The sequence below is a fragment of the Mesoplodon densirostris genome, chromosome 4 (assembly GCF_025265405.1).
Source record: "Mesoplodon densirostris isolate mMesDen1 chromosome 4, mMesDen1 primary haplotype, whole genome shotgun sequence".
Lineage (NCBI taxonomy): Eukaryota > Metazoa > Chordata > Mammalia > Artiodactyla > Ziphiidae > Mesoplodon > Mesoplodon densirostris.
This window is the reverse complement of record NC_082664.1, coordinates 14,835,849-14,850,701: the sequence shown is the minus strand read 5'-3', so window position 1 is coordinate 14,850,701 and position 14,853 is coordinate 14,835,849. Positions and strand designations below refer to the sequence as shown.

The 14,853-nt window shown below is 40.6% G+C and overlaps 1 protein-coding gene across 1 annotated transcript in view; it reads right to left on the bottom strand.

Annotated features, from left to right (window-relative positions):
* The window catches only part of NRDE2 (NRDE-2, necessary for RNA interference, domain containing), a 48,796-nt gene extending 37,178 nt beyond the window's left edge, over positions 1 to 11,618 (bottom strand). Inside the window, exon 1 of the mRNA XM_060095734.1 lies at positions 11,534 to 11,618. Coding sequence (XP_059951717.1) covers positions 11,534 to 11,597 — 64 coding nt within the window. The 5' untranslated portion in view covers positions 11,598 to 11,618. The remainder of the gene's footprint in view (positions 1 to 11,533) is intronic.
* Positions 11,619 to 14,853: the final 3,235 nt, after the last annotated feature.

The window sequence follows — 14,853 nt, the reverse complement described above, 5'->3', positions numbered from 1 at the left end:
CTTTATGGCACTTTCCTTTCATGAAAGACCTTCACCTAGTACCTATTTTCACTAGCCAAAATCCGAAGAGGATTTTCGCTTTTACAAAAAAAAAAAGGCGAAAAGCAAAAGTAGCCTTCAGTGTTTGTTTTGCAGCGAGCCTTCTGAGAGGCAGTGAGCACCCCAAGCAGCAACAGTCGCCTCACCAAGCTACTTCCCCAGGAAGGAGCTCAGCATCAAGCCGCCATAGCTTTGAACTATGTCTGTGAGTATCTGTGCTTTATCCTGATTTACTTTGTGCATCCGTTAGCAAGATGTGTCCTGAAGTAACTGTTTCTTCACTGTACACCATTTCAGCTTAGGACAGGTTTCATTGGAACGCTGCTCTACCTTCAGATAGTGGGGGAAATCTGTGTAACAAAATAGCACTGATTATGAGTTTACATGAACTCAGAGGCAAGCACCACCCCTTCAGTGATAATTCAAAAGACATTTCTAGGGCTCTACAGCATATATATTAGGGAAGGAGGTTATTCCTCTAAAAAGAATGAGCCAAGCTCTTTGTTTTGATGGAAACACTTGATTCCTGACAGAATCTGAGAGCACAAGCATTCGTACAAACAGCACTGGCAAACATGACTAAACTGCATTTAAGACGGTGAGTACAGAGAATGTAAGCAAAGTCAGCCTTTCCACAGAGTTAAGCTACAATTTGAAGAGACCCAGGGACCCCAAAGGTAATGTTTAAACAACCAAACCCCAACGTTCCAATATCACAGTGTGGTTTATAATACAATTTCCGGTGTCAGAAGGACCTGCGTTCAAACACTGGCTTTAAAGTTTTTTAGTTGTGCAACTCGGAACAAAAAACCTCATCTCTCCAAGTCTTCTCCTTTCATCCAGCACCTTTTCCCTCAGAGCCAGGCATGGACAGACCCAGGACAGCCCTCAGGGAGCGGACAGGCTGGCAGTCATTTACATGTAATTAGACAACCCCAAGATAAAGAAAAGTTACAGGGTATAATGAGAGTACACAGCTGGGTTCCCTAGTCCAAACTAGGTATGGATCAGAGAAAGCTGCCTGGGAGAACAGCTCAATAAGACCTAAAGGATGAGAAAAAAAAGTAGGCAAATATGCTCCTAGGAAGCATCTAGGCAGGGGAAATGGCTTATACAAAGGCCTGAGAGTGAGAACGCATGATTCTCTGGGAAACAGGAGGGAGCTGCTGTGGCTGGACCACTGGGAGTGAGCAAAATGAAGCCGGAGAGGTTCAGGGGCCTAAAAAACCCTATCAGAGTTTGTGTTTACCCTAAGAGCAATGGGGAAATGCTTGAGTTTTGAGCAAGGGTGACAAAATCAGGCCTAGGGTTCAAAAGATCAGCAGCAAAGAGTAGCGTTTAAGCACACACATTTTGAAGCTAGACTGCTTGAGCTCAAATCCTGCTTCTGTGCCTGTTTCCTCCTCCCTAAAAATGCTGACAATAATACTGACTTCATAGGGTTGTTATGAGGATTCAGTGACTTAATATGTATTTGTAAAGCATTTAGACCAGTGAATGGCACATAGTGGTTTTTTAAATTTTATTTATTTTTTTTATTTTTTGTGGTACGCGGGCCTCTCACTGCTGTGGCCTCTCCCGTTGCGGAGCACAGGCTCCGGACGCGCAGGCTCAGTGGCCATGGCTCACGGGCCGAGCTGCTCCGCGGCATGTCGGATCTTCTTGGACCGACGGGGGCACGAACCCGTGTCCCCTGCATCGGCAGGCGGACTCTCAACCACTGCGCCACCAGGGAAGCCCTTAATTTATTTTTTTATTGAAGTATAGTTGATTTACAATGTTGTGCCCATCTCTGCTGTACAGCAAAGTGACTCAGTTATACACATACATTCTTTTTTAAATTCTTTTCCATTATGGTTTTTCCCAGGATATTGAATATAGTTCCCTGGGCTATACAGTAGGACCTTGTTGTTTATCCATTTTATATACAATAGTTTGTATCTACTAACCCCAAACTCCCAATCCATCCCTTCCCCACCCCCACCTCCCCTGGCAACCACAAGTCTGTTCTCTATGACTGTCTTTCTGTTTTGTAGGTCGGTTCATCTGTGCCATATTTTAGATTCCACATATAAGTGATAGCATATGGTATTTGTCTTTCTCTTTCTGACTTACATTTAGTAGAATGATCTCTAGGTACATCCATGTTGTTGCAAATGGCATTATTTCATTCTTTTTTATGGCTGAGTAATATTCCACTGTATATATGTGCCATCTTCTTTATCCATTCATCTGTTGATGGACATTTAGGTTGTTTCCATGTCTTGGCTACTGTGAATAGTGCTGCGATGAACACAGGGGTGCATGTATCTTTTTGAATTATAGTTTTGTCCAGATACATGCCCAGGAGTGACATTGCTGGGTCATATGATAGTTCTATTTTTAGTTTTCTGAGGAACCTCCATACTGTTTTCCACAGTGGCTACACCAACTTACATTCCCACCAACTTACATTCCACCAACAGTATAAGAGGGTTCCTTTTTCTCCACACCGTCTCCAGCATTTGTTATTTGTACACTTTTTAATGATGGCCATATTCTGACCAGTGTGAGGTGGTACCTCATTGTAGTTTTGATTTGCATTTCTCTAGTGATTAGCAATGTTGAGCATCTTTCCATGTGTCTATCGGCCATCTGTATGTCTTCTTTGGAGAAATGTCTATTTAGGTCTTCTGCCCAGTTTTCAGTTGGGTTGTTTGGTTTTTTGTTGTTGAGTTGTATGAGCTGTTGGTGTATTTTGGAAATGAAGCCCTTGTTGGTCGCATCATTTGCAAATATTTTCTCCCATTCCGTGGGTTGTCTTTTTGTTTTGATTATGGTTTCCTTTGCTGTGCAAAAGCTTGCAAGTTTGATTAGGTCCCATTTGTTTAGTTTTGTTTTTATTTCTATTGTCTTGGGAGACTGAGCTAAGAAAACACTGGTACGATTTATATCAGAGACACAGTGTTTTTAAATAAGTAGTTTTAAAATTCTGACTACGGTGTGGAGAGAGGTTCAGGGAGTGACTATTTAGGAGGCCGTTGTAATAATCCAGGGAGTGACCGTGGTGAAAATTATGCAGTGAGAGTGAGAATAGAGGGAAACTAATGAATTTAAGAGTTATTTGGAAGGACTGGATGAAGAACTGAATGGGGGAAACAGGAAGTTGAGGTATGTGTCTAAGTTTTGGCCTGGGAGAATGCTGGTGCCATTTTCTGACATGTGGACACAGGAAGAAGAGCAGGTTTCAGGTAAAAAGACAATGTGTGTAGTTTCTTCCCCAAATATAAATAATACACCTGCCTCATATGCCTCATATCTTCCAGCCCAACTCTGTCTGAATATTCAACCCCTAAGCAACAATGTTTTAGAGTAGACAAGCCTAATAAATCTGACGGTGTAGAAAGAAAAGCTCGAGAATTGGCGGGAGCACACACTGGGGTCTTTCTGCTGCTCCTAACACAAGGGAGGCGCTGGATACCTGTTTGTTGACCGAATGAATGTTACTGAATTTAGCCTCCCCAAAACACTTACTGAGTGTGATGCCTGCTGAAATCCTGGCCTAACTCTTAACAGTACCGAGAGTGGCGAACAGAGCCTCTCTCACTTACTTTGGTATTGCTCATCTTTCCTGTCCAGGAGTTTTTTGTTTCTGTTTTTGTTTTTAATTGAAACTCTGCACACACCAGTACTAACACCATCTTACATTTTTATCACATTTTATAGTGTAAGGCCAAAAGTACAGTGCTTCTATTTTTAACAGCAAAAGACCAGAAACAGTCAAAATGTCCTTTATAGGGACTGACAGAATAAAGTATGTGACATCCACACTATGGAGCTCTGTGTACCAGTCAAAAGAAGTGAGGAAGACTTCTATGCTCCACTGTAGAGTGATGTCTGGGATTTTAGGTAAAATGCAGAATAATATGCATTTAAGAAACAGAAGAATGGGCTTCCCTGGTGGCGCAGTGGTTGAGAGTCTGCCTGCCGATGCAGGGGACACGGGTTCGTGCCCCGGTCCAGGAGGATCCCACATGCCGCAGAGCGGCTGGGCCCGTGAGCCATGGCTGCTGAGCCTGCGCGTCTGGAGCCTGTGCTCCGCAACGGGAGAGGCCACAACAGTGAGAGGCCCGCGTACCGCAAAAACAACAACAAAAAAAAGAAAGAAACCGAAGTGGAGAGGGGAGGAGAGATAAATTTGGGACTTGGAATTAACAGTTACACACTACTATATATAAAATAGAGAAACGATGAGGACGTATTGTATAGCACAGGTCACTATATTCAATATCTTGTAATAACCTATAATGGAAAAGAATCTGAAAAAGTATATATATATATTCATGTATAACTGAATCAATTTGCTGCATATCTGAAACACTGTAAATTAACTATACTTTAATAAAAAAACAAAAAATTAAAATAAAAATAGAAACAGAGTGGAAATGTTGTTGCTCATGTTAAGGAGGAAAAAAACGGAAGGCTATCATTGATTACTAAAAATTCTAAACTGTAGGGGAAAGTTGGAGAACTGAGATGGAAGTTTTTCTCCAGAAATAACTGGGTTATATGTATTTTCAACTTTAGAACCATGTAAATGTTTCACAACACTATAAAACGGGACCAAATCAAAAAGAAGAAAAACACAATCCCCCAAAATTAAAAACAAATATACCTAATTGTATATCAAATTGGTAATGAAGTCACACAGAGAATTATTTCAAGTGAATTTAAAACACAGTAATTTGACAGCACATGGGTTGTGGGATACAGCCTAAGGACAAATAGAACCATAAAGAAATAGTGAACTATTTAGTATTAGTCATATTACTATTGTTATTTTGGACCTGTACATAATTGGACTAATGACACTAAGAACTAATATTTTCAGCATAAGAGGAAATAAATATAAATAGTAAATCAAAGAAATCAATTAAATATCTCATAATCTTAACTTGGATTAGAAATATCAGTATGAAGTCATGATGTATTTTTCTCTTTCTGGTTCTGGCCACTGAAAATGTTTAGAAGTAATGACAATCCAGTGCCATGAGTACTCCCAACATCCAATTTGTGGTTTTAACATACCCATACCATTTTCCACTAAAAGAAACCAGGGTTCCTTTGAGAAATGGCCAATTCCAGGCCATAATAAAACATGTAAGCGATGAGCTCTGAGCAGCTTTAAGGGCAGAAAGCAAGGAAGTAATTAAAGACAACGGATTTATGCCAAAAAGACACAGGCCCAACTTGATCAAGGCCCCATTAGCCAAAAATGGGACAATCTGAGCATTAGAAAATAGTATTTGCAATGGACTGAAATATAAGCATGTTAAAAATTCATGAGTTCATAATTAAAGGGGGTGGGGGGAGAAACACCTCACTTGTCACCTCTAAAAGTTGCCAAGATCCAAACTTGTTATTCTGTAAACTGACAAAAGGAACAAATCAAGTATACATCCTGTCTTTCCTGCCTGAACTGTATTTCAGGGTATCCCAACAGTGTTGAGAAGAAGTTCTTTATAGGATAACTGATACTAATAAATATAGGAGGAATGCTAAAAATGGAAAATAACCATTCTGTAACCCCAATGAAATGGTGGATCTAAGCAATAATCATAAATGGCTGCAAAAATCATTAGGTGAAAGACTGATGGGCAGCTTCATAATGGATGAATCAGGCCATCCAGGAATCCACTGATCAATCTTACTACTAAAAGAGAGAAAACTGGACAGCCCATCTTCCTGATTTGGCTCAACAGCAAATGTAGAGCACACCCAATGAGGTATTTTCAACTAAAAAAATTGTACCTGAATCTAATTAACTCTCTACATCTAACTACCAGTTTACAGGAAATGCTAGGGTAGAGAAGCATGTTAAATGACACCATAGGATTTGGTGGGAAATGTCTATAGGACAAATGATGCAGCTTCCTCAACAAATCACAGGAGAAAATAGAAGGGAGGGAGAAACTGTTTTATATTTTTAAAAAAGACCTAAGAGGGCTTCCCTGGTGGCGCAGTGGTTGAGAGTCCGCCTGCCGATGCAGGGGACACGGGTTCGTGCCCCGGTCCAGGAAGATCCCACATGCCACGGAGCGGCTGGGCCCGTGAGCCATGGCCGCTGAGCCTGCGCATCCGGAGCCTGTGCTCCGCAACGGGAGAGGCCACAACAGTGAGAGGCCCGCGTACAGAAAAAAAAAAAAAAAAACCTAAGAGACATAACCAAAATGCAGTGTTGGATTTCTTTGGATACTGACTTGAAGAAACCATCTGTAAAAGGCCATTTTTGAAACAACTCTGGAAATTTGAACATTAACTGGCAATTAGACGATATTAAAGAATTATAGTTAATTTCATCATGGCTAATAATGTTATGTTTAAATTTTTTAAAATACAGTACTTTATAAAAAGCTCTTAACATTCTCTAACACCAAACACAAAAATAAACCCAACCTGGATTAAAGACCTAAAATGTAAGACTGGATGCTGTAAAACTCTTAGAGGAAAACACAGGCAGAACACTCTCTGATATACACTGCAGCAATACCTTTTGGGGTCCACCTCTTACAGTAATGAAAATAAAAACAAAAATAAACAAATGGGACCTCATTAAACTTAAAAGCTTTTGCACAGCAAAGGGAACCATAAACAAAAAGGAAAAGACAACCCACAGAATGGGAGAAAACATTTGCAAACAATGTAACCAAAAAGGGATTCATCTCCAAAATATACAAACAGCTCATATATATAGCTCATATTGATACAGCTCAATATCAAAAAAGTAAACAAACCAATCAAAAAAAAAGAAACAATAGTCACAAAATCTAAATAGACATTTCTCCGAAGAAGACATACAGATGACCAAAAAGCACATGAAAACATGCTCAGCATCGCTAATTATTAGAGAATTGCAAATCAAAACTACAATGAGGTATCAACTAACACCGGTCAGAATGGTCATCATCAAAAAGTCTATAAACAGGGCTTCCCTGGTGACACAGTGGTTGAGAGTCCGCCTGCCAATGCAGGGGACACAGGTTTGTGTCCCCGTCAGGGAAGATCCCACATGCCACGGAGTGACTAAGCCTGTGAGCCATGGCCGCTGAGCATGCGCGTCCGGAGCCTGTCCTCCGCAACGGGAGAGGCCACAACAGTGAGAGGCCCACGTACCGCAAAAAAAAAAAAAAAAAAGCCTATAAACAATAAGTGCTGGAGATTTCTGCTACCAGAAAACTACTAGAGCTAATCAATGAATTTGGTAAAGTAGCAGGATACAAAATTAATGCACAGAAATCTCTGGCATTCCTATACACTAATGATGAAAAATCTGAAAGTGAAATCAAGAAAACACTCCCATTTACCACTGCAACAAAAAGAATAAAATATCTAGGAATAAATCTACCTAAGGAGATAAGAGATCTGTATGCAGAAAATTATAAGACACTGATGAAAGAAATTAAAGATGATACAAATAGATGGAGAGATATACCATGTTCTTGGATTGGAAGAATCAACATTGTGAAAACGACTCTACTACCCAAAGCAATCTACAGATTCAATGAAATCCCTATCAACTACCACTGGCATTTTTCACAGAACTAGAACAAAAAATCTCACAATTTGTATGGAAACACAAAAGACCCCAAATAGCCAAAGCAATCTTGAGAACGAAAAATGGAGCTGGAAGAATCAGGCTCCCTGACTTCAGACTATACTACAAAGCTACAGTAATCAAAACAGTATGGTACTGGCACAAAAACAGAAAGATAGATCAATGGAACAGGATAGAAAGCCCAGAGATAAACCCACACACATATATGGTCACCTTATCTTTGATAAAGGAGGCAGGAATGTACAGTGGAGAAAGGATAGCCTCTTCAATAAGTGGTGCTGGGAAAACTGGACAGGGACATGTAAAAGTATGAGATTAGATCACTCCCTAACACCATACACAAAAATAAGTTCAAAATGGATTAAAGACCTAAATGTAAGGCCAGAAACTATCAAACTCTTAGAGGAAAACATAGGCAGAACACTCTATGACATAAATCACAGCAAGATCCTTTTTGACCCACCTCCTAGAGAAATGGAAATAAAAACAAAAATAAACAAATGGGACCTAATGAAACTTCAAAGCTTTTGCACAGCAAAGGAAACCATAAACAAGACCAAAAAACAACCCTCAGAATGGGAGAAAATATTTGCAGATGAAGCAACTGACAAGGGATTAATCTCCAAAATTTATAAGCAGCTCATGCAGCTCAATAACAAAAAAACAAACAACCCAATCCAAAAATGGGCAGAAGACCTAAATAGACATTTCTCCACAGAAGATATACAGACTGCCAACAAACACATGAAAGAATGCTCAACATCACTAATCATTAGAGAAATGCAAATCAAAACTACAATGAGATATCATCTCACACCCGTCAGAATGGCCATCATCTAGAAATCTAGAAACAATAAATGCTGGAGAGGGTGTGGAGAAAAGGGAACACTCTTGCACTGCTGGTGGGAATGTGAATTGGTACAGCCACTATGGAGAACAGTATGGAGGTTCCTTAAAAAACTACAAATAGAACTACCATATGACCCAGCAATCCCACTACTGGGCATATTCCCTAAGAAAACCATAATTCAAAAAGAGACATGTACCAAAATGTTCATTGCAGCTCTATTTACAATAGCCCGGAGATGGAAACAACCTAAGTGTCCATCATCGGATGAATGGATAAAGAAGATGTGGCACATATATACAATGGAATATTACTCAGCCATAAAAAGAAATGAAATTGAGCTATTTGTAATGAGGTGGATAGACCTAGAGTCTGTCATACAGAGTGAAGTAAGTCAGAAAGAGAAAGACAAATACCGTGTGCTAACACATATATATGGAATTTAAGAAAAAAATGTCACAAAGAACCTACAGGTAAGACGGGAATAAAGACACAGACCTACTAGAGAATGGACTTGAGGATATGGGGAGGGGGAAGGGTAAGTTGTGACAAAGCGAGAGAGAGGCATGGACATATATACACTACCAAACGTAAAATAGATAGCTAGTGGGAAGCAGCCGCATAGCACAGGGAGATCAGCTCAGTGGTTTGTGACCACCTAGAGGGGTGGGATAGGGAGGGTGGGAGGGAGACACAAGAGGGAAGAGATATGGGAACATATGTATATGTATAACTGATTCATTTTGTTATAAAGCAGAAACTAACACACCATTGTAAAGCAATTATACTCCAATAAAGTTGTAAAAAATAAAAAATGAAAAATAAAAATATTTTTTTAAAGAGAAAAAAATTAAAAATTTTAGACTACATAAAAAAAAGTGCTGGAGAGGGTGTGGAGAAAAGGGAACCCTCCTATACCGCTGGTGTGAATGTAAATTGATACAGCCACTATGGAGAACAGTATGGGGGTTCCTTAAAAAACTAAAAATAGAACTACCATATGACCCAGCAATTCCACTACTGGGTATATACCCTGAGAAAACCATATTTTGAAAAGATACATGCACCCCAGTGTTCACTGCAGTGCTATTTACAATAACCAAGACATGGAAGCAACCTAAATATCCATCAACAGATGAATGGATAAAGAAGATGTGGTGCATATATACAATGGAATATTACTCAGCCATAAGAAAGAGTGAAATAATGCCATTTGCAACAATATGGATAGACCTAGAGATTATCATAGTAGGTGAAGTCAGAGAAAGAGAAAGACAAACACCATATGCTATCACTTATATGTGGAATCTAAAAAATGATACAGATGAACTTATTTACAAACCAGAAACATACTCACAGACTTAGAAAACAAACTTATGGTTACCAAAGAGGAAAGGTGGGGGGTGAGGAATAAATTAGGAGGTTGGGATTAACATATATACATTACTATATATAAAATGGATAATCAACAAGGACCTACTGTATAGCACAGGGAACTCTACTCAATACTCTGTAATAACCTATATGGAAAAAGAATCTGAAAAAGAATAGATATACGTATAACTAAATCATCTCGTTGTACACCTGGAATTAACACATTTTAAATCACCTATACTGCAATATAAAATAAAAATTAAAAAAACAAAATGAAAATAAATAAATTAAAAAAGAATAAAAGCTCTTTTACCATCATTACCCTGATGCTGGGTACCCAGAAGATGTCCAATAAATACTGGTTAAGATAAATGACAAGAGCAACACTCCCCTGTAAACCTGCCACTTCACCCTCCCAAAATAAAAGGATTAACCCTTGGCCTGTTATTCAAGTCAGTACCATCCCTCATCACCAGTTCCAACCATATTTCCCAAGGTGCCTCCTTACACCTCTACATTTCCAGACAAATTGAAATATTTGCAGTTTTTTGCAGAGGTCTCATGTTTTCCTTCCTGCGTGCCTTTGAAGGCCCTGGAATGCCCTTCCACTATCTGTTGTCCAAATCCTACCCTCTTGAAGACCCATCTCCAAAGTTAGCTCCTATATAATGCTTTCTTTGAACTTCCCCACAGAAGTCATTATTCCTCTGGTTCACCTGTGTTATCTATAACATCTCACCTTGTATGTACTGTTACTTTTTTGTTAAGTACCTACTATTGGTCTGTACATTCAGCTAATATTTATCGAACACCTACTATACTTTGGGCCTGTGCTAGGGGTTAACAATGCTGCAATGAATAGACAAACACTGTTTCTGACGACATGGATGTTACGGTCTAGTAAAGGATGACCAAAATTACACTAATTATATAAGAAATTACTCACAGTTATGAGAAGTGTACCAAAAAGAGAAATGTAGGAATTACTACAGGATACGATAAAGGTATCAGACACAGCTGGACTCTGCCACATAAGGGCATGATTTAGGATTAATCACTTTAAATTACAATTCACTATGTGCCAGTTTTTAACAATGCAGACCTGGGAACGCTTAAGGCTTAAATAAAATATGTAATGCCATTACCTGACCTACAGTCGACCCTCAATAAATAAATGTTAGTTCTTATTCCCAGCAGCTGTGCCCATCTGGAGAGAAACTGTGTTTGATTAGCCTTTGGATCCTAATTCTCTAGCTCTTGGTCTGTCAAAAGATATAAGCCCATTAACAATTCAGAAATAAGGAGAACAGAGAAGGAAAAACAAACTGTAATAAGAACACCCAGCATTTGCATCAGGAGTCTCCCCGAGATGTGGAGTACCACTGTTTCCATTTTACAGGTGAAGTAACTGAGGCTGGGGGGAGAAAACGGGGCTCAACAATATGATTACATGGAAGTCCCAGCTCCGAGGCTCTCCTGGTGTTTCTCTTTCTGGACTCTACAACTCTAGCCCAGAAACCCGGACAAGTGCCGCTGCTCCTCCCACAAGGCTTTGCAGCACCGCGGAGAACTCTGGGATACAAATGAATAAACAAATCCAAGGCAAGGGCGAGACCTAGGCCCGAGAAACTCCGCCCTAAGCCCGCCAAGTACCTTCTTCATCCCTTTTGTGTGCTTACCTTTCTTGGGGTTCCCGCTCTCAGGCGCCTCACTAACACCCGCAAAGGCGGGAAACAGCGCCATGACCACAGGCCGCACCGCCTTTCCACTCCGCAAAAATGGCGGCGGGAAGCCGAGGCCGGTAGTTAAGGCCCTTTGCGGTCGCTGTGCACTCTGGGAAGTGTAGTTTTCCCGTCGGTCCTTTGGCCTGGACCCCAACCGCGGGGGCGGGGCGGAATGAAAGGGACGGAAGGGACCACTTTGAAGTAATTAGTACCGTCAGGCTTCTGTGAGAACCAGAAAATGCTGAGACTGCAGGTGCAACTGTTCAGAGCACAAAGTTCAAGGAAGTTGGGATTCTGATTACACCCCTGAGTTCTCACCATGGCTTCCTAACTGAGTCAAATCAAACTCCCTAAGCTTCAGGGTTTTTTTTGTGGTTTTTTTGCGGTACGCGGGCCTCTCACTGTTGTGGCCTCTCCCGTTGCGGAGCACAGGCTCCGGACGCGCAGGCTCAGCGGCCATGGCTCATGGGCCCAGCCGCTCTGCGGCATGTGGGATCTTCCCGGACCGGGGCACGAACCCGTGTTCCCTGCATCGGCAGGCGGACTCTCAACCACTGCGCCACCAGGGAAGCCCTAAGCTTCAGTTCTGATGAAATAAAAATTTGTATTTTAAGGCAAGATAAAAATTTAAACACAAATTTTCTCTGCCCATTTGTACCTCCTCCCTCTCATCTAGTGTGCATTGTGTATCTGCATTATGCATTAACCAGACCTCCCCAATGGCAGAAATACCTGCTCAACCATAAAGATCAATTTTTCTTTTTCCGGTGCCAGCTGGGTAATTCCTCAGAAGATAACATTCCTTTCTCAATCCTGTAAGGGGTCACCTATGACCCACCACTCACCCTGTATGTGTAGGCAGCTTTGGTGAACTTTATGTACAATGCCAATATGTCATTTCCCTTAAAGATAGTGATTGGTGCAGAACAGACTGGTCAGACGACCTGGGGAGAATACTGGGCCACACCTTATGGAAGTTCTTGGCTTAAATACATATTTATGAACTTCATGTTACTAGCTATATTACTTGTTTTCTGTCTATTCTATAAGCTTATTGTTTCTTGCATTACCAAATGTGTGACTGAGTCTCAGATAAAATTAATGATGAATAGATGCCTTGAAGTGATTGATCAAATACATAGTTCTATAAGATCAATGACTGTAATAGTGTAACTCTAGATACAGGAAAAAGCAACAAGAGGCAACCATTTCCTGGACCATAGAAGACTAGTAAGACAGGCAGTCCAGAGGCTTTTGGTTACTGTTAAAGGGGCCTAGTCCAGTAACAGTACCTTGAGGGGCCTATCAATGAAATCTTTGCTTGACCTGCAAATGAGCATTCCTGGCACCTTGGGACAAAGTGGTCACGAAATGCCTCCCAAACCTTGGTCAAAATTAAGACCAAAAGGGAGGGGATTGTAAAATAAAGAATGTCACCCACCATCCAGTTCTACAAGAATCAAGTCACTAGCCACTGCAGTCACTGAAAGGAATCCCTGAAAGGAATTCAGGGCAAGCATCAGGATGAGGCACTTTGTGCCCTGGGAGAACTGATAGAACTGGCCCTCAGATAGTTAGATATTTTCAGGTGAAAATTTTATGAACCCATTTTCCTGCACCTTCCAATACTTAGAAAAGCACTAAAACCATTAACTAAGATATCTTTTCCTCCAAAATAGCAGTAACCTTCTATCAAGATGAGAGTTTGCATGTAACCCTTCACCAAAATCACATACATTCTGGCCTCCTACTTATCTCTTCAGAACAGTTCTCAGAGCTGTCTGGGAGATTGTCTCCTGTATTATAATCCTCAGTTTGGCTCAAACAAAACTTTCCATTTCTTTCTTAGATTGACAATTGATTAATTTTTTTGTGTGGACAGTTTCTTCTGCAAAATGTTTTGAAGGTTAAATTAGCATAGAGGTAAAGTGCTTAGGCTTGTGCCTGGCTCGTAGAAAGCACTTAATACAAGTTAGCTATTATGTGAGTTGTGACTGCAAGTCTGACTCAAAGCCTTGTGAAATATCCAAACTTCAATCAATTTCTCATTTTAAATATTTTAGAAATACAAAAGAATTCAAGGTCCTCTCAAGTTCAAAGGTCTTTGTTGGTTAGAAAATATATTCACCCACTTATGAAGTATTCTTGACTTTAAAAAAATTGAATCTGAATCTAATGAAGACGGCTACCAGAAATATATGGGTAAAGGAACAATTTAAAGAGCTCATACCACCTAGAAGCAATCAGCCAAATTCGGAGTGTAGGAAATTATAGAAAACAACCCAGTTTCTTCAACGAATCAACATCTTTAAGGGGGCGGGAGATTGAAATAGGTTAAAAGATTTTAGAGATATATCAACCAAATGCAATACACGGCCTCATTATGATTCTGGTTGGAAGAATTGTAAAAATTCTTTTTTTGAGACAGGTGGAGAAATTAGAAGTCGGCAGAATATTAGATGACATCAGGTAATTCTTATTAATTCTGTTAGATGTACTAATGTACTAATGGCACTGAGGTTACTTTTTAAAAGTTCTTATATATCAGAGATATATAGTGAAGTATTTGCATGTGAAAATAAATAAATGAAAATATATCTGGGGGGCGGTGGAGTCCCGGGGAGTTCAAAGATCTTTAGTTAGGAAACAGATTAAGAGTGGGAGATGCAAATCAAGTCAAAGGATGGATGGACTCTTGTAAAAGTTGCAGACCTGTGTGAGAATTAGGTTGTGTGCGTCCAAAATGAGCACCCTTCAAGTTTTGAAGGCCTCTACACAGTGCTTACAAAAAGAGACTTAGTATGACGATATGAGGAGCAAAAGTCTGCAACTTTCAGGTTCTACCAAAATCTCTGGCTCTAAGTTCCCTCAGCTAATCGGGGCAGCTTCCGCCTCCCTTAGCAGACCCCCCTGGCTGCCGCCTTCCCCACTGCTTCGTATCCTTCCATTCCAGAAGAGCAACTAATGTGGAAGGGTTAGGAGAATCAGGGCCATAATAGTAACGTTTTTGTCATAAGAAGGAATCTGGGCATATTAGATATTTTCTGTACTACAGATGGGGAAGAGAATTTGGCTTAAGAGACGCCTTATAAGCACAATTTAAAAGTATGTAATCGATGGGCTTCCCTGGTGGTGCAGTGGTTGAGAGTCCGCCTGCCGATGCAGGGGAAACGGGTTCGTGCCCCGGTCCGGGAAGATCCCACGTGCCGCGGAGCGGCTGGGCCCGTGAGCCATGGCCGCTGGGCCTGCGTGTCCGGAGCCTGTGCTCCGCAACG